The sequence below is a fragment of the Myotis daubentonii genome, chromosome 1 (genome assembly GCF_963259705.1).
Source record: "Myotis daubentonii chromosome 1, mMyoDau2.1, whole genome shotgun sequence".
Taxonomy (NCBI): Eukaryota; Metazoa; Chordata; class Mammalia; order Chiroptera; family Vespertilionidae; genus Myotis; species Myotis daubentonii.
Window position 1 is genome coordinate 155,868,691 of NC_081840.1, and position 23,073 is coordinate 155,891,763.

The 23,073-nt window shown below is 48.1% G+C and overlaps 1 protein-coding gene across 1 annotated transcript; it reads right to left on the reverse strand.

Moving 5' to 3' along the window:
* Positions 1-1,180: 1,180 nt before the first annotated feature.
* Positions 1,181-2,031, reverse strand: CALML5 (calmodulin like 5). Its single transcript, XM_059663284.1, has one exon. It carries the CDS (start codon positions 1,879-1,881, stop codon positions 1,432-1,434), a length of 450 nt encoding a protein of 149 aa, XP_059519267.1. The 5' UTR covers positions 1,882-2,031; the 3' UTR covers positions 1,181-1,431.
* Positions 2,032-23,073: the final 21,042 nt, after the last annotated feature.

Sequence of the window (23,073 nt, forward strand, 5' to 3'; positions counted from 1 at the left end):
ATAGGTGTTCAAATGATGGGGTGGGCGGTGCAGGGCCTGGCACCAGTGTTTTGCAATCACCCCCAAGGAAAGCTGGCTCTTCCTCTCCCCACCCTGAGCCGGAACCACCGACACAAGGACAAGATAAAGTCAGTCACCACAGACAGTTTGGACTAAAATTTTATTCAAAAACTAAAGAAAAACTCATTTCATGAAGTGGGAAGCAGAAACCCATCATTAAATGGCACCCACAGCTGGTTGCAGACAATGCTGACTGCTCCCTTCAACCCCTTGGGCCTCAGTTTCCTCATGTGCAAGATGAGCTCAGATTAGACTGGCTCTGAGAACCAGGACAAGGGAGCCTCAGAAATTCAGAGCTGTGACAAGCAGCCTCAAATGGGCCAAATTTTTAAAAGCTACACAATAATACTATAAACCCAAGTTCAAATGGTGGCTCTCTTGACATCAGGGGGGGGCCATGCAGCTGCCATCAGACCCTCATCTCCCATCTCCATCTTTCCGACTCTTCCCAGCTCTTCTGCGGACTGCACTGCAGCCTGGGGGCAACCTCAGAGCCCCCAACTCAAGAGGGGCCATGAAGGAGCAAGAGTGAGGTGCTGAGTCCTGGGCCGGGGTTGGGGGTTGGGGGTTGGGGAAAGTAAACTTCTCACAGATGGTTGGCTCTCAGCTTGGAAACTCCCTAGGCCCTGGCCCCTGGGATCTAGGGCAAGCAGCCCCACCTCAAGTTGCACAATTCCTTTGCCCATCATAGCACCTGTCTCCACTTCCCCACTCTCCTGCCTTCATTCCAGTGAGGCCACCTCCACCTTTGTGGTTTTCAAATCTACACAACCCTGCATCTCAAATACAGGACACACACACACACACACACACTTTTTAAAAAAATAATTTGAATCTAAACAACAGTTGGCTGTATTCAAAGCATGGTTAACTTTATTGTTTGTGCTGGAAGCAGTGTCCCAGTTCTGGGGTCCATACTCTGACCTTATCCCAGAAGCTCAGACAAAGAACCATGCCTCTTCCACTCCTCACCCAGACCACGAAGAGAGGAACAGGCAGACATCTGGCCTGTTCAGGTTGGTTCTCCCACTGGGAACCAGTGAAAGGGGTAGACACTCAAAAGAATCCCACATGCCACCCTTTGGGACCCTTCAAACATTCAAGCACCAGTGCACCACCCTTGGAGCTCACATTCCTTTTATTTGGGTCACCACTTGGCTTTGGGGTTCCTCACAACAGCCCTGTGAGGTAGGGAGCACCCCTATTCACAGGAGAAGCCCTAGGCCCCCTAGGCACAGAGGGTAACCCAACAGCACAGAACCCAGGCCCAGAGAGGCAAGGTGTCCCACCACCCAGACTCCCTCTGTGTCCCCAGGGCACAAGCAGGGGCCACAGAACCAGAGTCAAGCAGAGGAGACACCGGATGGGGCCTCACTTCTGGCTGAGTATTCGTGAGAACTCCTCATAGTTCACCCGGCCATCCTTGTCCACGTCCGCCTCCCGGATCATGGCCTCCAGATCCTCCTGGGAGAGATTCTGCCCTATCTGGGCCATGGCCTTCTTGAGCTCGTCCACGGTGATGTGGCCATCGCCATCCAGGTCGAAGGCTCGGAAGACCTCCTTCATGTCCTGCTCGCCGCCAAAGGACTTCATCCTCTTCACCATCTCGGCCAAGAACTCCTGGAAGCTGATGGCACCATCACCGTCAGTGTCCACCCGGGCGATGAGCTCCTTCAGCTCGGCCTCCGAGGGGTTCTGGCCCAGGGCCTTCATGACGGCACCCAGCTCCTCCACGTTGATTTTGCCATCCCCGTCCTTGTCGAACCTGGTGAAGGCCGCCTTGAAGTCAGCCACCTGCTCTTTAGACAGTTCCTCTGCCATGTCGCTTGCTGCCAACCAGTTCAAAGGGCTCCCGTCAGAACTGTGGACCAGTGGCTGAGACCAGCTGTGTCTGTGTGAGGGCAGAGCTCGGGCAGCAGTCTTACAAAGGGGTGGGAACCCCTCCTTTTCTGCTGTCGGAGCAAAGGGAGGAGGCAGGCTCCCCACCCACCCCACATCCTCAGGCAAAATCCTCCTCCCAGGAGGGATAGATCAGCTGCAGACAAGAAATGCAGGAATTGGAGTGGCAGGGCCCGCCCTGGAGCCATGGGCCTGCCAGCTTCTCCTGACCCAGAAGCTTTTTGTCAGGCGACTCTCACAGAGACCCCCCCACCAAGCTGAGTGGTCAGGACAGACTCCCCAATTTATAGAGCCTAGGGCTGTCAAGGGGAAAGGGAGCCTCCTCAGTGGGCACAGCTGGCCTGGAGGAGTAGATCGCTGTGGCCAGGGTTCCTGTTGCCCTCTCTCGGGGCTGCTGTCCAGCTCTTGTCCCACAGGGCAGGACCCATGGGGGCAGGTGGAGCTAGGATTGAGTGGAATGCTACCAGGGTGTCGCCAAATGCCCAGTCCAGGGTGTCAACAATCTATAGATGGAGGAGGTGGCCGGCTGCCTGTAGCCTTGAGAAAGCGAGGGGCCAAGTGGCATGCAGAACCTGGCACGCAGGTGGTGCTGAAAATTGTTTATTAAACATCTTGAAGTGCCAAGTGTGACTTCAGAGGTGAGGAAAGGCTTCCTGTCCTCAGACTGCCTGGTGCAGTGGCCACGTGTGTGTGTGTGTGTGTGTGTGTGTGTGTGTGTGTGTGTGTGTTGGGAGGGAGTGTAGGGGGTGATTGTCCTTTTGTTCAGATGTTTAGAACCAATGCTGAAGCCTGCTCCAGTTTTCACAGGAGCCTGACCCCAGGAACAAATCTTTCTCTAACTTGATTCATTCTACCATTAAGTCCAAGGTTCTCTGTGCAGACACAAGGAAGAATTGGGTGCTTTTTTACATTCACAGGAGAGTCTTGCCTGAGACTAGAGAACAGTGAGTGGCCGAGCAGGCCAGCCCTGAAGATGCTCAGGGCTAGAAGGACATACAAGGGTTGACTGAAACTGCTAACATGGCCAAGCTTGCAGGCTTACTAAGAGTTGGCCCTAAGCACAGAACGCCAGTCTGGGAACCTCCCCAGCTCACAGTCTGGTCTGTTCTTTGGAAGGAAACCCCACCGCTCTCTGAGTAGCAGAGTTTTAGACCAAGAGCTCAGCCCTTGGGGATCGTCCCCAAGTCCTTAGGTAGTGAGACCCGAGGCTGTGAAGGGACATTTGCCTTGGAGTCCCCATGGTGACTTTCTCAAGCAAAACTACTCTTGATCCCTATAAATTCCCGTGATCCTCCCCACCCTTGCCTGTGTGTAAGGAACAAACTCCCTCACCCTCCAACTGAGAAATGTGATCATTTCCATCTCTCTCTGATTCAGCCCATCAAACACACTGAGGATTCTCTCCTTCCCTGTAGAGCAGCCAGCCAAGCACCTTCCACCCCTCAGCACTGCACACCCACCCTAGCCCACACCAAGTCCAGGGGACCCAGATGGAGAGAAACACCAGGGAAATGTTCCAGTTATATAGCTCCTTTTATAAAGACATCTAGAAAAAGCATTACTCCCTCATTTGTGCTGAAGTAGTACTGATGCCTTAATACTTATTGAGCAACTAATTTCTCATTGAAACTGACAATCAGTATCGGTTGGAGCGTGTGGGTCCACCTAAGACACCAGCACAGGGAAGCTCCTGTTCCGCAGGCAACAAGGGAAGGGTGGAGCTCCTAATAACTGGAGCAGCCCAGCTCCTTTATTTATTTTTTAAGGCTATTTGAAGATACACATCTATATTTACATCTAAATTTTAAATTTCCTTTTCTTTCATCTTATTAGCAGGACTTTTGATTATTATTTTCTTGTTTTCCCTTGGTATTAAATAACACATGGTAAGGCAAGGAAGAGACTTGGGTTCTTGGTTCAAGCTCCATATCTGATTTGGGAAACTTAACTTGGGTTTCTATATCTTCATCTATAAAGTAGGATAATACGTCCACCATATCTGATCAGGGCAGTTAGGATCAAAGGTCAAAGTACTTTGATCATCAGAAGGTGTTATTCTGTGACAAATCTCTTATGTAGTCTCGAGCTGGCTCATGTTTGATGTCAACCAACACTCCAGAAAATACCCACTTGAAGGGGGACCTCACTCTCAATTTTGTTATTATACCCTTGCTTGATTGAACGGATATAGTAAATTTGTCTGCCTGGAGCATCAAACAGCCCATGGCTCTGAACACTGGTCGGGAGTCAGCCCTAAGAGATGCAGAGGCTTCTGTTTAGAAAGATCATCTAACCCGGCCCATGTGGCTCAGTGGTTGAGCATTGACCTATGAGTCAGGGCACATGCCTGGGTTACAGGCTTGATCCCCAGTGTGGTGTGTGCAGGAGGCAGCTGATCAATGATTCTCTCTCATCATTGATGTTTCTATCTCTCTCTCCCTCTCCCCTCCTCTCTGAAATCAATAAAAAATATATTAAAAAGAAAAGAAAAGAAAGATCATATAGCTAAGAAAACAATGACCGTTATTCATGTTACACTCATTCTCTCCAAGTAGAGATGGGGGCTTCAGGGGGTAAAGTGCTATGCCCAAGGCCACCCAGAATTTGGGGAAAGAGCCAGACTTCTGGCTAAGTATGTCTTCACCCTCGGCCCATCATTTCCCTCTAAGGCAGTGCCTTCTCTTTTCAGAGCAACACTGAGATCATTTTTTCACCCCTTTCCACCTGCTCAGCCTCCTGCCTAAGAGGGTGAGTGGTCAGCTGCCCTAGACCAGCATCAGGGCTAGCCGTCTCCAGTGATGAACAGCACAGGGCATCTGACAGCCAAACTTGAGGCTGGGAAAAGGGGCATTCACTGCCAACCCTAATTAAACTTGATGGAGCCCCTTTCTTCCTCTTCTGGTTTAATTCACAGTGGCCTAGGTGCAGAGCCCAGCTCTTTGGAGGGAGTGGGAGAGAACTAGAAATGCCTCATATTGATGGCACCTTCGCAGCCAAAGTGCATCCACAGGCCTGCGAGGCACCCTGCATGTGATGGGAGTGAGGGTGTGCCTGGCGCAGGAGCCCAAGGCTGGGGAGACTGCCACTTGCTTGGCCTCACAGCTGAGCCCCATGGAGCCATGTAAGAAGCATGAACCGTGCCAAGGGGCACAGAATAACCACACTTGATGGGAGTCAATTTTTCTAAAGGACCTGGAACCAATGAGGATGTGATTTGTCAGGGAGGGGAGAAGTGGGCAGGTTTGTTAGAGGAAGCTTTGAGCCTTTTCAGTGTCCCTGTTGGAGGTCAAGTCTCATGCCCGGGACTCATTCCCTCTCCTGCCCCCTCTCAGTGTATCTCCCTGGCACTGTTGCTAGGAAAGTGGGAACAGCCATGGTCCTGGAGGAGAAATAGGTCTCCTTCACTGAGGAGAGTTGAAAGCTCTGAGGATGTGAGAGGGAGGAGGAAGCCCTGGAGCAAGGGGTGTTGTCACTGTCAGACTGCCTGGTGCAGTGGCCGTGTGTGTGTGTGTGTGTGTGTGTGTGTGTGTGTGTGTGTGTGTGTTGGGAGGGGGTGTAGGGGGTGATTGTCCTTTTGGTCAGATGTTTAGAACCAATGCTGAAGCCTGCTCCAGTTTTCACAGGAGCCTGACCCCAGGAACAAAACACTCCAGCACTCCCACTACTGTTTGGCTTTGTGGACAAACTACTTGTGAGAAACCAGTAAGACAGGTCCTGGAGACTCCTCTGGCTCCCCTGACTTGCTGGAACCTGCTTGTCCCTCATCCCTGAGCCAGTCTCTGGTGTTGACACCGCCCTGACCTTGCCCAGGGAGATCCCACCTCCTGGAAACACAGAAGGCGCCTATGTGGGAATCATTTTGTGCCCACGTGAGGCCACTCTCTGTCATGCTTTTCTTAAGGAGTGAGTAGTAGATTGTGGGCTTCGAGCCCCCATTGTGCCCATTCCCCTAAACATAACTCACACTCCCCACAGAGGCAATGCGGTGTTTGGCTTTGGGACTGGGTGGCTGTGGGGCATGTTCCTGGCTTCCTGTGTCACAGGCTATGTAGCCTGGGGCAGGTGACTTCACCTCCTCAGCATCAGCCACCTGAATTCTAAAGGAGATAATAGTAGTGCCTGCTTTATGAGGTGTTAAGTAGGTTAACTGAGCTTCAGGGAAAGCATTAGCTCAGTGTCCAGCACCAGGTAAATACTCAGTAAATAGGACCATTACTATCACTCATTTATCCATTTGCCCAAATCTTGTTTCCTCCAAGCCGTCTTCTGCCTGGCCACAGGTCTACCATTCTTGAAGCAGACCCAGATGGCTACTGAGTTCTCAGAAAGTCTACAGCCGAGTTAAGCACCTGATCTCACTGATGCCAGGGACGGAGTCTGTCCTGCTCACCGAGTCATTCCCATGCCTGCCTCCGAGCAGGAGCTCCTGGCTGTGGAGTGAATTCGCAGATGAACCTCATTCTGCAGGAAAGATCACATCTTAAGGACTCAGAAGTAGGAGACCACCTTTCCATTTGAGATCCCTGTGAAATCACAGGTGTGGTTCTTGGGTCCCAGGGGGTCACCTGGGAAAGCACCGAGGCCTGACTCTCATGGAGATTGTGTTCAAAGAGACACATCACGTGTCTGTGTTCCGGGGATCGTGTGTTTGATTGCTCTGCCCTCAGAATGGGTTGCTGGCGCTGGCTGCTGTGTATTCAGTGCCCACAATTTGCCCAGACTTGTTGGGGCGGTTGGCAAGAACAGTCCTTCCCCCTCTTGTTTGGTCAATGACACACCTGGGAACTTGGCAGGACACGCGCTACTCTCTGTCCCAGACCCAGGGCCTACTCACAGTTCACACACAGGCCCGGCCCCAATGACAATGCGCTGGTTGTCCTGCACTTTCTGTAAGAAGTGCTTTGAGCCAAGTGTTTTTCCAGATAACTGAACCTGACCCCTGTAACCACCAAGCATTTTAACTTTAACCACCTTCGGTGGAAATCTCCCTAAGGGTGTACGTTATGTTTTACTCCTTGCCATTTTAAACAAGGTGGGTGGAATATAATCCCCGTGGTTGGAAATTCTCAGTATGACAGCAGTCTTGTCATTATGCAGCACTGCCCATGGGACTTTATGCAGGTAGGTCCGCCAGGCACTGGGCAGCCCCCAGCTTGCTGCTAATTTTCCAATGGATCCTTCCGGCCTGTGTCTCCTGGTCGGCTGTTGGGCTTCCATTGGTCTGAAGCTCCATTGCACAGCTATTATTGACATACCTTGAGGCAGAACCCAAAGTTGTAAATCAGCAAGTTTAGTCTAAAAACAGTAATAAATCAGTTGCTCTGTGGGTGGTACTTGATGCTGTTAATATATTTCTGAATTTGGGACCAGATCCTAAAGCTTCAAGACTGCCATACGCCCGAGTGTGAGTCAGAGCAGGATTCCCACAGACACTCCTATACCAGCCTCTCTCCCTCTCATCTCTGCTCCCACCATTGCTAGTTCCAGCCACTGGGTAAGAAAGGCGTAAAGGAAGGGAGCAAACCCCAGATACTGCTGCCAACGAAAGGAGGGCCTGTGACACACCCACCCATGTGTCCAGTGCCCTGCTCAGAAAGAGTGCGTTATGGCACACATAGCTGGGCCACAGGCCTATCTTCCTACTGCCTGAGGTTTGCTTGGAGAACTTCAGACACCTTTTCCACCATCCACCCCCTCACCCTTCTCCCCAGAAAGCTACCCTCCCTTTTGCCCTAAGGAGAGCCAGGCACGAGGGTCAAGGGGTCTCTATACAAACACGCCCTCCTCACTGTGTAAATGACCACATAAGGCAGGTCAGGTGTCCTGTAGGTGAGCAGCATGTTTCCCACGTGCCCAGGCAGCAACCACATAGAACCTGACAGTATCTGCCACATCAGTCTCCTTTTTCCTCTCTTCTCTTTCCTCCTCCTCCTCCTCCTTCTTCTCCTTCTTCTTCATCTTCTTCTTCCTTTCTCTCTCTCTCTCTTTTTCTCTCTCAACAGTCAAATGTAGGTGGCAACCTTTTTCTAAGTAATCTGGTAGTATGCTGTGTATTGAAACTAATAAGAGGATTATATGCGCATGAACAAAAATCTAGGTCTATAACATGGGTTGGGGAGGTCCTGATATGCTGGAAAGCAGGAAACTAAAAAAGGAAAAGATGCCCTGGACAGTGTGACTAAATGGTTAGAGCTTCAGTCCTCTCACCAAAGGGTCACAGGTTTGACTCCCAGTCCAGGGCACGTATCTGGGTTGTAGCTTCAATCCTCGGCCCCAGTCAGGGCGCCTATGGGAAGACAACCAATTGATGTGTCTCTCTCACATCGGTGTCTCTCTTTTTCTCTCTCCTCCTCCCTCTCTTTCTCTCTCTATCTCGAAGAAGAAGAAGAAGAAGAAGAAGAAGAAGAAGAAGAAGAAGAAGAAGAAGAAGAAGAAGAAGAAGAAGAGGAGGAGGAGGAGGAAGGAAAAAAGATTTAAAAAGTCTGATATGGTCAGTGTGTGTGTGTGTGTGTGTGTGTGTGTGTGAAAGTGGATGTGGGTGACATCTTAAAAAAAAAAAACACCTTTATTTTGCTCAATACCTTTTATTTTGATAAGGACTCATTTCTTCACAATCCCAGTCCTCAGGGAACTTCCATTTTCAAAAGAAGGGACTCCAGATAAGCACACGTAGCTGAAGGAAGTTTAAAATACTGGGTTTCCATTCCAGAGCTCTTGCAGAGAAGCACTGTCTTCGGGAGAATTAGACCCCGCGGCTGCATTGTGACTGCATTCTCAGGGATGTGGTGACCCCGCTGTGGGCTGGGCATTCGTTCGCTGCAGGGCCTGGGGATCAAGTGGCCCTGGGTCTCTGGGCCTTCCAGGCCAGGAGGGGTTCAGCGGGGTTCGTTTTCCCCTTCATTTTAGATCTACCTGAGGGACTGTCTCCTCAGCTTCTCAATCTTACCAGGGTGGGATAAGCTCTTTAATCTGTTTTTTAAGTTGCAAATTTGGTGTCTTTGGATGTATCCATGTTAAAGAAGCAGGTATGCTCACTTTGAGGAAAACTGCTGGCTGGTTCCCTGACTGTCCGGGCCTGAGCTGGTAGGCGGCCCTCAGCCATGGTGATGCAGTTGAACTGTAATATTGTGTGTCACATTCCCTAGGACCAGGCTCCACACGCATGGCCTACGAAAATACAAGTGTTTCTATATCTGACACCTGTCAACATGTTGACAACAGCGAGGACAAGCTTCCTGGTGTGAAGCCACACTATGATGGCCTGTTTGGCGGTTGACAGGACGTATTTGAAGCCTGCTTAGGACAGGGCCGTGTGGTTGGGGACATAGGTGAAATTCTGGGGAAGGAGGAGGCCTCAGAGAGAAAGCAGTTTTCAAAAGAGCGCAAATCAAAAAACAACCCTGGGAAACTGAGAGCAGAAGTTTATTTTCCTCACAAAGTTCCTTTGCTCATCACTGCAGACCCCGGGGGAAGAATCTTTCACATCTTCAATTGTTCAAATGGGCCCTGCCCCCAGGGGAGAGAGTAGGGGGCTGGGAAGGAAGAGCGGGAGGTGGCCAAGGGGGAGGGGGCCAAGGGCACAGGAGGCCAAGAAGGGAGCTGCTCTGGCCTTGAGAGAACCTGGTCCCTAGAAACAGCAGGTCACTGCAGCCAGGACAGGAGGACATGGGTCTAAGCAGGGCCGGCCCTTACCAGCTTTGGTGGTTTGAAGACTCTACAGTTCGCTTTGGTTTTCATCACCCGTAAAAGAGGTGAATAATACCTAACCCTCGTGCCTTGCAGGACTGTGTGAGAATCAAGTGGAAAATCATTGGTGGGGCTGCTTTGTAGCTATGACGCAGCATACAGAGGCCAGGGGTCGATTCCCCGCCCCCTCACCATTCCTTTAACCTTCTTGGGTTTCCCCTCCTCCCCGCAGGAGCGAATGGACCCTAGACCAGCTGACACCAGGCTCTTCTTAACGCAGCTGGTGCAAGGAAGAAGGTCATGACCTTTGGACCTGACATAGGGCCAGGGAGGAAAGACAGTAACTAACAAAACCAGGGGCCTAACAAAACCGAGGATGGGGACTGGCACTCGGTCCTGCCTGTGCTTGTCCTTGGGAACACGGCTGCCAGAGATAGGCCACTGGCTTAAACCAGGTCAGAACCTTGAACTGGTAGAGCAGGACCGGCTCTGCTCCAACTTGGCAAGCTCATTGCCTAACCTGGGCAGGGCCACGGTGATGCACTGCTGCCCCATTACCTGAGGAAGGAGTCGCTCCTGGTGACTCCCAGAAAGGCTCAGTTGCCCTTTAGGAGAGGGTCCTCAATGTGCCAGGTCCAGGGAGAGAACTGGACCAGCACAGACAGCCCCTGCTGCCTCAGCTAGGGCTATTTCCCCAGAGACACCTGTCCCTGCGAAGGAGTCCCGCTCAGCAGAGGGATTGCTGGACACTCACTGCTTGGGGAGCTGTGCCTGTCCCTCTAGGAACCTAGGCTGGGGCCCTGGGGGTGGGGAGGGGGGGCGGGTGCTGTGCTCAGGGGAGGGCAGGAGAGAAAAAGGTGTCTGGTTGTTCTCACTGCAATCCCTTGACTTGGTAAGGGCTGGTGTTGCCACTCTCCATGTCACAGGTGAAGCTTCGAGGGATCAAGGAAACTGACCAAGTCACACAACTAGGTTAATAGCAGAGTTAAGACCAACCCTCTGCTGTGTAATTCCAGGCCCACCTCTCACATGGTGGCCAGGATGCCTCCACACCAGTGCACATGAACTCAATCCGGCTGAGCACAGTGCTCCTGACTCAGGAGCAGGACAAGTGTGTCTGCATGCCAGGTGCCCCTGCTTCCAGGGTGGGGAGCCTGGGTCCAGCACCTTCACATGATTACTGACTGTCTGGAGCTGCTATCCCTCTCCCCTGGCTTGAGGCAGTATGCCAGTGGTCTGTGAGGCCCCCAGCCCTTTCTTTGGTCCTTGGATCTTCTGACTGTCAAATCCTTAGGTTGAAGAGAAGAAATGTGCTTTCCTGCTAAGTACTCCCTCATCGCTTGTGAATAGTGCTTGACATTTATTTATTAACTAGAGGCCCGAAGCACAAAATTCATGCAAGAGTAGGCCTTCCTTCCCCTGGCTGCCGGCAGGCACCCGGGACCCAGGCTTCCCTCGAAGCCCTGGCTTCATCCAGAAGGATGGAAGGACATCTAAAAGGACATCTGGTCTAATTAGCATATTATGCTTGTATTATTATAGATTATCCTTTCCTCCAATTCCTGTGGCCAGCTGCAGTGACAGCAGGCACAGTTAACCCATTTCAGAGACCAGAAAACTGAGGAGGGGAAAGAAGGAACTGGCCCCTAAGAAGGGAAGTTGGAAGGCAAATATGTGACTGTGTGACTTTGCATTTATCATAGACTGAAAGTTGTATGAATTACTTATTTTTCTGCTCCTAACCAGATGTTTGTAGTTCTTGTAACCAACCCACCCCTATTGTTACCCAGGGTTTGAGCACCACTGCCCTGGATCTCTTTAACGACTCACTGCCAAAGACTGTAAGCCACAAGTAGTTCTTCAGGTCTCTTCTTAGATCACCCTGCTGTTAGATAGATATTTAGCTGTAAAAAGGCATGTGCATATTTGCAATTTTTATCCACTAGTGAAATTTTCCCAACCACTGGCTGTATACCACTTTCTTACAAATCCAGCTGGCCTGTACTCTTCACCTCCTAACTCTAACTTCTGCCCTTTAAAAAAAAAATGATATCAGAGAGGAAGGAAGAGGGAGAGAGATAGAAATATCAATGATGAGAGAGAATCATTGATCAGCTACCTCCTGTATGTCCCACACTGGGGATCAAGCCCACAACCCAGGCACGTTGTCAGACCAGAAATTGAACAGTGACTTCCTGGTTCATAGGTCAACACTCAACTACTGAACCATGCCAGCTGGGCTAATGTCTGCCTTTTTTTCTACAATAGGCTCCTCCTATATCCACTTCTTTTCTTAACTCTTCTACACTCTAAGAAGTGTGCCTGCATCTGCTGGCCCAGAGATTTGAAGTCCCATTGACATGATTTGCTGTGTCTCCTCTTGCTTTTTCTTTTTTTCTTTAAATATATTTTATTGATTTTTTACAGAGAGGAAGGGAGAGGGATAGAGAGCCAGAAAGATCAATGAGAGAGAAACATCAATCAGCTGCCTCCTGCACACCTCCCACTGGGGATGTGCCCACAACCAAGGTACATGCCCTTGACCGGAATCGAACCTGGGACCTTTCAGTCTGCAGGCCGACGCTCTATCCACTGAGCCAAACTGGTTAGGGCTGTCTCCTCTTTCATCCTCCCTTATAATAAGGCCCTAAGAGTCCCTTCTGTGCCACGACAGTGGGCCTTCTCTCTCTTGTCCATAATCTCGTCCAGCCAACTGAGTTTCTTAGAAGCAGAACTGGCTTTTCACCCTGTTTCCTTCCTTTGGGAAGTCGCTCTTTCCTGCTCTGAAGCCTCATAGCTGGTTCATGGTGAACAAGTGAGGTGGTGTGTGCCTATTATTCTCAGAAGTCCCCTGGTCACAGCACAGCTCTGGGCCCAAAACAACACGGCCCCTGGTATTCCTGCCGCCCTTCGTCATGAGATTTCAGAATCGCTCTTGCATCAGGGTTGCAATAACATCGGTTACCACCGGCCTTCTTTGACTGGGCTATCCATTCCAGGCTGACATCACCTCATTGCCTAACCTGGGTGAGCCAGGCCCATGCTTCCGCTGCCCCATTTACCTGAGGGAGAGGGCTGATATGAATATCATGAGCTGCTTCTTGAGGCATGACCTCATCTTGTCTTCACTGTTTACTCCTATGTTACAGATGAAGCAACTGAGGCTTAAAGATATCTCAAATCTGGTTCACGGAAGAGCCAGGAATTTGCATCTTGGTTCACCTTGCTACAGAGGCCCATCCCTCTGCACTGCACTGTAGCGCCTCTCAGTGTCTGACATTCAACTGTGCTTCGTACACCATTGAAGACACTCAAAGCACAGTTCAAGCCACCTTTGGAGACCTGCTGAGAGCTGGCACAAGGCTTCCACCACAAGGTCACAACCTCCCTGTGCACACACGGTGACAAAGCACAGTCAAAATGTCCGTTGGTGCCCTGGCACAGGGCAGAGACCTGTCTGATCTGGCAGAAGGGCAGGGGGCTCTGGGTCAAATGATGAGCCCACCCATGTGCCAGAGGAGGTGGCATTTCAATCACTGCCTTGTCTCTCTCCAATCACATAGCTTTGGCAGCACACATAACTGATTGGAATCAGCTTTGAATTTTAAAGTAGCTCAGTAAATGTACTTGGTACATAGACAGTTCTTAATACATTTCTATAAAATCCTTGGAAATCATTTTATCCTTTCAGCATCACCTTCGTCAGTCTGTATTTACTTTTGTTTACCATGATCTGCTAGAATATTCTGTGACAAGCTGCCCTCTGCTTCTCCCTTGCATTTCTCTCTCTCTTGATAACCTCATCTTTGTCTACACAGATCTCTTTATTTGTTTTTTCCCCCCTATTTTGTTTTTTAGTTAGATCAACAGCTTTATTTAAAAGTGAGAACAAAGAAAGACAATAAACAAACAAATAAATAAATCTATAATAATAAAAGCATAATATGCTAATTAGGCCAGATGTTCTTCTGGACAAAGCCAGGGCTGCCTGGGTCCCAGGTGCCAGAGGGAACCCAGTGCTGGCAGCAGGGGGAAAGAAGGCCTACTCTTGCACTAATTTCATGCATCGGGCCTCTAGTATTAAATAAATGAAGATGAGGACAGCAGAACCCCCTACCCCCATGGTCTTTGTGACATTGACCTCAGGTTTGGGACATCTGAGCATCCTACAGCCTGAGAGTTTTCCCATTTTTATTCGTTTCTTGACCAGTGTTTTTTGGCTTTGTTTTGTGTGGGTTTTTTTTCACCAGTGCTTTTTAATGTCTGTGCTCACCACTAAACATGGAGACAGTGTTTTTGAAGGTGTCTTTGAAAGATCTCTAGCCCCTATCTCTTCTTTAAGAAGAGCTTTCTTCACATTTTTAAAGCATTTCTGACCATTTTCTGGCACCTTGAAAAGAAAGCAGAGTTTTTTCTCCTTCTTTGATCCTCCTTATTATCATAGTTTTAATATCTTTTTATTTGGTTCTAGTGGGAGTTCTCCTCCCAATACATGAGCTTGGCTCTCTAGCTTGATCCTGTTCGTATGCACCATTATAAAGGGCAAATATCTGTTTTCACATGTTACTGTCTTGTGTCTTACACATAAATCCTGTCATGGTGCTGGCCCATTACCCTTTCTTGTGGTTATTATAAGCTGGTATCATTTAGAGTGAAATGACTTTCTTTTAGAGCCAAAGTCTTCTAAACCAATTCTAAATATTTGGATTTATAGTCATTTTGTTTTCTCAAGCTATAACATTTTCTCTAAGATCCATTTGAAATTCCTTCCTCCAGGTACACTTCATATACGTGTGTACCTCAGTGAAATGCTAGACCTCTCTGACTTCATCTTGTTCAAGCCTGTCTGTTCACATGGCCTCCAGGCTAATAGCTTCTGCTTAGTCCTGCATATAGCATGCTAATCATTAGAGAAATTCTGCTTGGGACTTAAGGGTTTAGGGTGTGTGTGTGTGTGTGTGTGTGTGTGTGTGTGTGTGTGTGTGTGTTTGAAATATATTTTTTATTGATTTCAGTGAGGAAGACAGAGGGAGAGAGAGATAGAAACATCAATGATGATAGAGAATCATAGATTGGCTGCCTCCTGCACGCCCCCCACTGGGGATCAAGCCTACAACCCAGGCATGTGCACTTGACTGGAATGGAACCTGGGACCTTTCAGTCCACAGACTGATGCTCTATCCACTGAGCCAAACTAGCTAGGGCTGTATGTGTGCTTAAATATATTTTTATTGGTTTCTAAAAGGAAGGCGAGGGAGAGATAGAAACATCAGTGATGAGAGAGAATCATTGATTGGCTGCCTCCTGCACTCCCCACACGGGGGAAGGAGTCCACAACCCAGGCATGTGCCCTGACCGGGAATCAAACTGTGACTTCCTGGTTCATAGGTCAATGCTCAATCACTGAGCCACGCCGGCTGGGCTTGTGTATGTTTTTTTAATGTTCTATATCTTTTTAAATATATATATATATTTTTTTATTGATTTTAGAGAGAGAGGGAAGGGGGAGAGAGAGAGAGAGAGAGAGAGAGAGAGAGAGAGAGAGACTGCTTGGCTGCCTCCTAGCCTCCTGCATGCCCCCTACTAGGGATGGAGCCCACAACACTGGCATGTGCCCTGACTTGGAATCAAACTGGCCACCTCTCCATGCATGGGATGGTGCTCAACAAACTGAGTCACACCGGCCAGGGTGAGGCTTAAGTTTTACAAAAAACAGTCCCTTACCAGACAGTGTCTTCCCTGAGGAGATAAGGAAAGTATGTACAAAAAGAATTATTGTTTATCAAAGATTTGCAGGAATCTCTTAGATTCGCATAAACTAATACAATCTTCCTTCCTCAGACCCTCCTGGCACCTAATGTCTGTGGTGGTCAATCGCCTCTGGCCCCTTCCATTTTTCCTTCCCTTAGGATAAAAGTTTGAACTCTAAACTTCCTTAAGATGGGCTCCCATCCTCTCAGTTGGAGTCTTCTCAATCAATAAACCTTTCCTTACTCCAGACTTTGATGTTTTGAGTTTTGGCCTTTCAAGGCATCAGACATACAGACTTTGGACCAGTAACATAAATATATTTTATGTGTGTAGGAGGGGGTGCGGGGGGGGGGGTGGCGGTGGAGAGAAAGAGAAAGAGAGAAGCAGGGTGCCATAGTATGTCTCTCCCTATTTCATTTTGTAATAGGTATCAGGGTAGGGGTTGAGGCGTGGTGCAGCATGGGGCCCTTTTTCCTACTGGGCAGCATGAAGAGCCCACCCGGCCCTCACATGTTATACACCTTCCATTTTCTTTCTCGAATGAACACGGTGCCCACCCAGGGTATTCTCTCCCAGAGCCTCCTTCTGTCAAGGCTGCTACAGCCTTCAGCCCCACCAGGTCTAGGGGTCAGGTGCTGCTCATACTCAGGGAGCAAAGTAGCTGCTCTGATGATAGACCCTACCAGCTTCCAGCAGGCAAGAGGAGGGCTGGCTCTCCTTGCATTCCCCTTGTTACACAGAGACCACACAAGTGTTGATTTCTGCTGGCATCTTGTTAGAGAAAATCACAATTCTAGCTTTTAATCCCCCCTCTCTCAAAAATTCAGTCAGGCACAAAGCCTTTGGGTCTGGACGAGAAAACATGAGGTAGAGGGAAAAGTTGGAGAGTGGAATGCCAAGTCCAAGGGACAGACCCTAAGCAGGGCTCATTCTCCTTGTCTCACAATGTCAGCAGTGTAATTGGACAATTCCTGTATATGGTCTGTCACAGAAACCTCCTCAGGCCTCATGTGCCAGATCTGGGGAGCTCACCCTGCCCCTCCATCTTAAATGCTCTGTGCCTCTGAGGGCTGGCAGTGAACACAGCCCTCCCCCACCACCCCAGGGCATGCTCTGCTCTCGCTCTTACTTACTTAATGGAGCTCAAATACTAGTTCCCCTCCAGAGAGCATTTCCTAGCTCCTCCTTAGAGTCAGTTGCCCCATCCTCGGAGCACCCACGGTATGCATTCATGACATGTGTGCCTACGCTATGAGCTCCTTGACGGTGGAGACACTGTCATAACCCTCCTGATGTCCTTGGGCCAGGCAGGCACTGGCACAAAGTAGTCACATCACATAGTAATCTGATGAATAATAATGAATAAATGGAGGCTGAGTGAGAGTAAAATACAAAACTTTGGCAATAGTGAAGTTCTTTTTCTCCTAATGAATTCTGCAAAACAAAATTCACTTCCCTATCGATCAGAAACATGCATCAAACTTCCCATTTCCAAGGAATGTGGCTATCGGATCTCTTCCTTGTGCAAACGCAGAAATGCACACACGGAATACGCCACAGGGTTTTCTGAAGGTAGTACTGTCAGAGTCAGGACTGGACCTCAAGATTCATGCAATTGGTGGCACCAGCGTTACAAGCATCCTGCTCACTCCTTTCTACCACACAGTGCTCCTCATGGGCCCTCCATCATTTTCCCCCCGATTTCACTCAGCTCATTCGTCCCAGGAAATCTGAGTCCTCAACCAGCCATGTGACCTTGGTCAAACCTTCATCATCCATTCAACAGTTTCTCAACTGCCTGTAATGTGCCAGAGTTTTGTGCTAACCCCAAGGATGAACAGAACACTCTCCCTGCTTCGGGGGCTTGAGAATGATGAGAAATTCCCTTAGCAACTGGGAATGCCCTTGGGTCCAGTTCCTAAGGGCACCCTGTCCTGAGCAGCATGAGGAAGTCCTGACTCATAGCCAGGAGACCTCTCTGCTATGCCCATTTTTGTCCCTCCCTCAACAGTTGTATAGTCCTGGGTAAATGCTTACATTTGATGGGTTACTATGTCCTGGCCTGTAAAATGAGGGGGTTGGACTGGATGGACAAGCTTTCAGAATTTCTTTAGCAGTGGGAGCCATGCTTCAAATGAAATCTTACGCATTTGTATAAGTAATAGTTGATACTTATTGAGCTCTTTGTGTCCTCACTCCCCTTCTGATGCTTCTTGTGTATTAATTCACAGTGCTCTTTGCCTGAGCAAGTTTAAAACCACTGGAGGAATGACCTCCAAAGTGAGCTCTGGTTAAACTGGAACTGCCCTCTGCCTCTTTCAAATCACATATCCAGGTACTGAGCTCACACCCCAGACCTTCCTGCTTTCTCCACTCTTCCTACGCCTAACAGCAGGCACACATGTTTACACACACACACACACACACACACACACACACACACACACACCCCTCTCCCTGAATTAAATGCAAAGATTTCATCACAGTGCTAAACATCAAGGGCTTGGCACTTGGAGCAAACGCTGCCCCACCCCCACCCCACCCAATCTCTTGGTGAGTTTCACACCTTCAGGGAAGATAATCACCACCACCGGAAGGTGTGGAGGGCTTAAAGTAACAGAGTCTACAGAGCCAATTATCTAATGTACTATTGAATATTTGTTTCTTAATTTTATTTCAAAGCATTAAATATCAAATTTGAAAAGTGGGTGGGCCATACCAGCACTTGCTCCTTTCTGCTCTGTCCTCCTCCCCCTGCCCTCCCTGTTCCTCCTGCCCAAACCCCTTCACCTGCCCCCAGTACAGGGGAGGCAGAGAATGAGCGAAGGCAAGCTACTTGGGAAGTCGCCAACCCCAACATGTATCAGAAAAATGTTTCCCTTTCCCCAGGAAAGCAGTAAGTCTGAGAAGGGAGTTATATTTGTTTGGCTGCTTTTATTGTGAGATTTTTTGCTAATTTGGTTTTGTTTGGTTGGTCATTTAATCCTAATTGAATCAAAGTAGCTCTCAGGAATTACAGACAGGCCACTTTTATGTCCCTTAGGTCTCTTCTAAATGCATTGATGGGGTGGGGGGTGGAGGGCTCAAAGACACTGAAGGTACTCAGCCACTAAGGAATATGGGCCCAAGTGGGGTACCCTGGAGGCTGACCTCATAAACCAGCCGCCTGGTGAGAACAGTGAAAACTGAAGTGAGGACGCGACCAACAAGAAGAGCCAGGAAACTCTCAAAACAACCTGGTTGTTCAGCTCCCACCACACATGGTGGACTTCATTCTGCAGGTGAGGCCTCTAATCATAAAAGGGAACCACTCCTGTACTTTATGACTGAGAGAGAGGCACAGGACAAGTGCCCTCCACCAAGAGGAAAGTTAGAGGCCCCACCACAGATCCTTTGACCATGTTTCATTCCTCCCAGGACCCTCTCCCCCTCTCTTCTGAATTTGCCCCTCATTCCTCTAGATCAGTGATTCTCAACCTTCCTAATGCCACGACCCTTTAATACAGTTCCTCATGTTGTGGTGACCCCCAACCATAAAATTATTTTCGTTGCTACTTCATAACTGTAATTTTGCTACTGTTATGAATCGTATGTAAATATCTGATATGCAGGATGTATTTTCATTGTTACAAATTGAACATAATTAAAGCATAGTGATTAATCACAAAAACAATATGTAATTATATATGTGTTTTCTGATGGTCTTAGGCAACCCCTGTGAAAGGGTCATTAGACCCCCAAAGGGGTTGCGACCCACAGGTTGAGAACTGCTGCTCTAGATGGATGCTGATTGGACTATCTGCCTAACTTTCACATTTGGCCTTGAGGAGAAAAGTCCTACCCCACCCGTGGATCAGCTGGCCCCTATCACTTCGATTGTGCTCTGACCTCTCTTTGAGAAGCCGGGGCCAAAGTCCCAGGGTGGTGACCATAATAATCTGCAAGTCAGATAAAAGTGCCATGTGACTAGATGGTTTGCAGGGAGCTGGGAGCCTATGTCCATGTTCCTGAGGCCCAGGCAGCACAGAGAGTGTGCATCAGTGAGGAGATGAGAAACAGAGGATGTGCCCCAGGGAGATGTCCAGAGGTGGAGCATCAGCAGCTGAAATGAGATCCCCAAGAAGAGGAGCCTGCAGCAGTGCCCCAGGCCCACTGAGAGAGTTGTACTCTGTCCATGTTCTCAGACCAGTGGTAGAACAGAAACAGGAAAGGGATAGAGGTGGGGAGGGCTTCCATGAGGGACAGGGAGAAAGAGCAGAAACACCTCCCCAGACCTGAAGCTTCACCCAAGCCAGAGAATACCTGATGGCCTTAGAGCTGCCAGGCATGGGGATGTTTGGCATTTCTCAGTAACCATACTGGACCAGAAATGAAAGCCAGCTGTCCCAGGGGTCTTCAGAGGGCTCTGGGGATGCAGGGGTCATCTTTTGGGGGTTTGACTGGATTTTATGGTCCTGGATATCTGGATGATTTGCTAACACATGCTTGCCACAGAGTAAGTGTTCAATGAATATGAAGTTAATTCATACATGTTACATAGTAAAGGTATACTGTGGCCTGAATGTTTGTGTCTCCCCAGAATTCAGGTGTAGAATCCTAAACCCCAGAGATGGTGGTATTAATGACAGTGAAACCCTCATGACTGACATCAATGTGCAAGAGAAACATAACCCCACCTGGAATTGAACCTAAAACCTAGGTATGTGCCCTGACCTGGAATCGAATCAGCAGCCTTTTGGTACACAGGATGACACTCAACCAACTGAGCCATTCCACTCCACCTCTGTTCTGAATCTCCAGGAAGATCCCTAGTCCTTTCTGCCTTGTGAGCTAGCTCACAAAAAAAATGTCTGCAACCCAAAAGAGATCCCTCACTCAACCATGCTGGCCCTCTGATCTCAGACTTCTAGCCTCCAGAACTATCAGAAAGAAATTTCTGTTGTTAAGCCACCCAGTCTCTGGTATTTTGTTGTAGCAGCCTGAATGCACTAATACAAGTTGTTTATATGTATACTAGTGGCCCGGTGCACGAATTCATGCACATCGAAAGGAAATTAATTAGAAGAAATATTTTAATATCTCTATTCGCCCTTTCTCTATAATAGAAGTGTCAACCAAATTCACGATTGACAATGACAGATGGAAACACACACGTGCAATTGGCGCCAGCAAGAGCTTTATATGTATCATGCATGTGCGAGTCAACATATATATATGTATATATATATTAAACTTGCTTAATTAGACCTGCTTTCTGGTTTAACTAAACTTTTTCCAGCCTAATGAAGCACCTCAACTTCTCTTTTAGGTAATTGTCAGCAACACAGCAGTAAATATCGACATAAGTAGATTATTATTATAGATCACACAGGGAGAACAAAGGGTAAAATATTTAACTGCTGAAGTGTTTGACTATATTCTGTGCAGTGAGAAAACCTGAAGTTATTTTCAAGGTCTACCATTTCTTACTTCTTTTCCATCGGGTCAAGTTTGTAAGCTTTCTAAATCTCCATTTTCCAGCTAATGAAAAGAAAATAGGATTCTACTGAGTCCCCTATCTACCTACTCCAGGACTTCTGTGAGGATCAAATGAGATGAGGCATGGGAAAACACTTCACAAACATTTGGTTAAAGTATAAAATATTTGCACCTGGCTATAAAGAAAGTTGTGTTCCTGGGCTGAAGAAACTCCAAGGAGGCTAATCACTAGGTAGAGGAAGCCGGGCGTTGCTATGTGATGTCATTACCTGGCACCTACAGCCACCGTTTCTGGGCTGGTCTGGTCCGTGGGCCACACTTTGTGCCATGGCAGCATCAGCTGCGATTTGGTGGAGTGTCACTCCAGGGTGTTGGCGGAGCCTGTGTCCCATTTGGGGGAAGCCAAGTGTTGCTTTGTTGGCACCAGGTCTGTGGTGCCCATTCTCTATAAATAGCCAGTGCATGTCACAGAAGCTCCTGCCTTGAGCGTCTGTCCCCTAATGATCAGTGCACATCATAGTGACCGCTTGGATGGGCAGAGGGACACATAGCATATTAGCCTTTTATACATATAGATTGGAGAAAAGGGAAATAGATGAGCAAATGTTAGGGCTGGTGAATGTCTTAATCAAGAGAGAAAGAGAGTCCCATGGCCACTCGCGGCCACACCCATTCTAGCAAGGCACAGGAGTGGAACTGATTGAAAAGATTGGAGAATCCTAATCTATAACTTTCTCTATGGCACCCAGCACAAGAGGTATGTTCACGAAGGTTCTGAACAAATTCTTTTTAACAAACACTATTATAGCACCAATTCAGAGAAGGCAATACTTTGGGTCAACTGATCTTCAAAGGAATTAGTTGCAGCAGGTGGGTCCCCCCAATATGTGTCTATTGGGGCTTTCATTAATACTATACTCTGTAAGACCAACACCATCCCTGCCAAGATTGCAGCATCCTCAGTGCCTCCCACCTCCAGCCCAAGGATTCTATACCCAGTTCAGACTGATGGTTCCCAAAACTCCACATTTGCATGCTCTCTCCTTGCCCGGCTGGAGTGGCTCAGTTGGTTGAGTGTCATCCTTTGCACCAAAAGGTTGCCAGTTTGATTTCCAAGTCAAGACACATACCTGGGTTTTAGGTTCAATTCCCAGTGAGGGTATATTTCTCTAACACATCAATGTCCTCAGATGAGGAAAAAAAGATGAAATGTTCTCTCCTTCTCCAATTGCGTATCTGTGTGAAGTTGGATTATCACATATTTCAAATCAAAACAACGTCTTCCCACAGGTGGAGTGCAGACATGCTTCTACAAAGCCAGACAGAGATTTGCAAAATTATTTTTTAGGTGCCACTCTTTCCCTTCCTTTTTGTTTTAGAAATATAGTTATTTTTCATGAAACTATGTTATTTATGTTAACCTATAATGGTTTTTTTATTTCTATTTTTTAAGTTATAAGTAAATATATAAAATATATTTAAATATTTTAAATTCTTCTCGGTTTTAATTTCAAGCCTGGAAAATACTGATAGATAGATCCCACATAAACAATAGCTCTTGGAGTCCTCAGTAATTTTTACATATTTAAATGGTCCTAAGACCACAAGTGTAATCTGTAGGGAAGGAAATCAGTCCACTGAGAGACTACAGGGAGAGAATTGCAGAAGCCCATGAAATAAACATTCCCTCTGTCACAGTTTCCTAACTAGCAATTTGCGACATTTTAGCCCATCCCAGCTCTAGTCTTTGTGAGTCATGAGTAATCCTGTTTAAAATCCTTACTGAGTTCTCTTTCAATGTGCCTTGTTGAAGAACACACTTAGGCAAGGGCTGGGTGTTTGAGCCACAACACCATGATCCAGAAACCTGCAGACACCCATTGGCCACTTATCCTTTTGTAGGTGAAGTAGGCAGAAAGCAAGAACATGTTTCTGTCTGGCCTCGAAGTCTTCGTCCATTAGGCGGGCCTGTCTCAGGCACAAGTTTTCCCACGATGCTGGATTCTCCGTTGGTTCTCCAGGACACTGTGTCAGTTACATCCCCATGTCCAGCGGTTTTCCTTCTGCTTCCTGCTACTGCCCTTGTATTATTTCATGAATGTCCCTTTGCTGGTGAGGATTTGGGATATGAACTTTGGAGGGACACTTTTAGACCACATAATGCAGTTTATCAATTCTTTCTTCATGGATTTTGCCTTT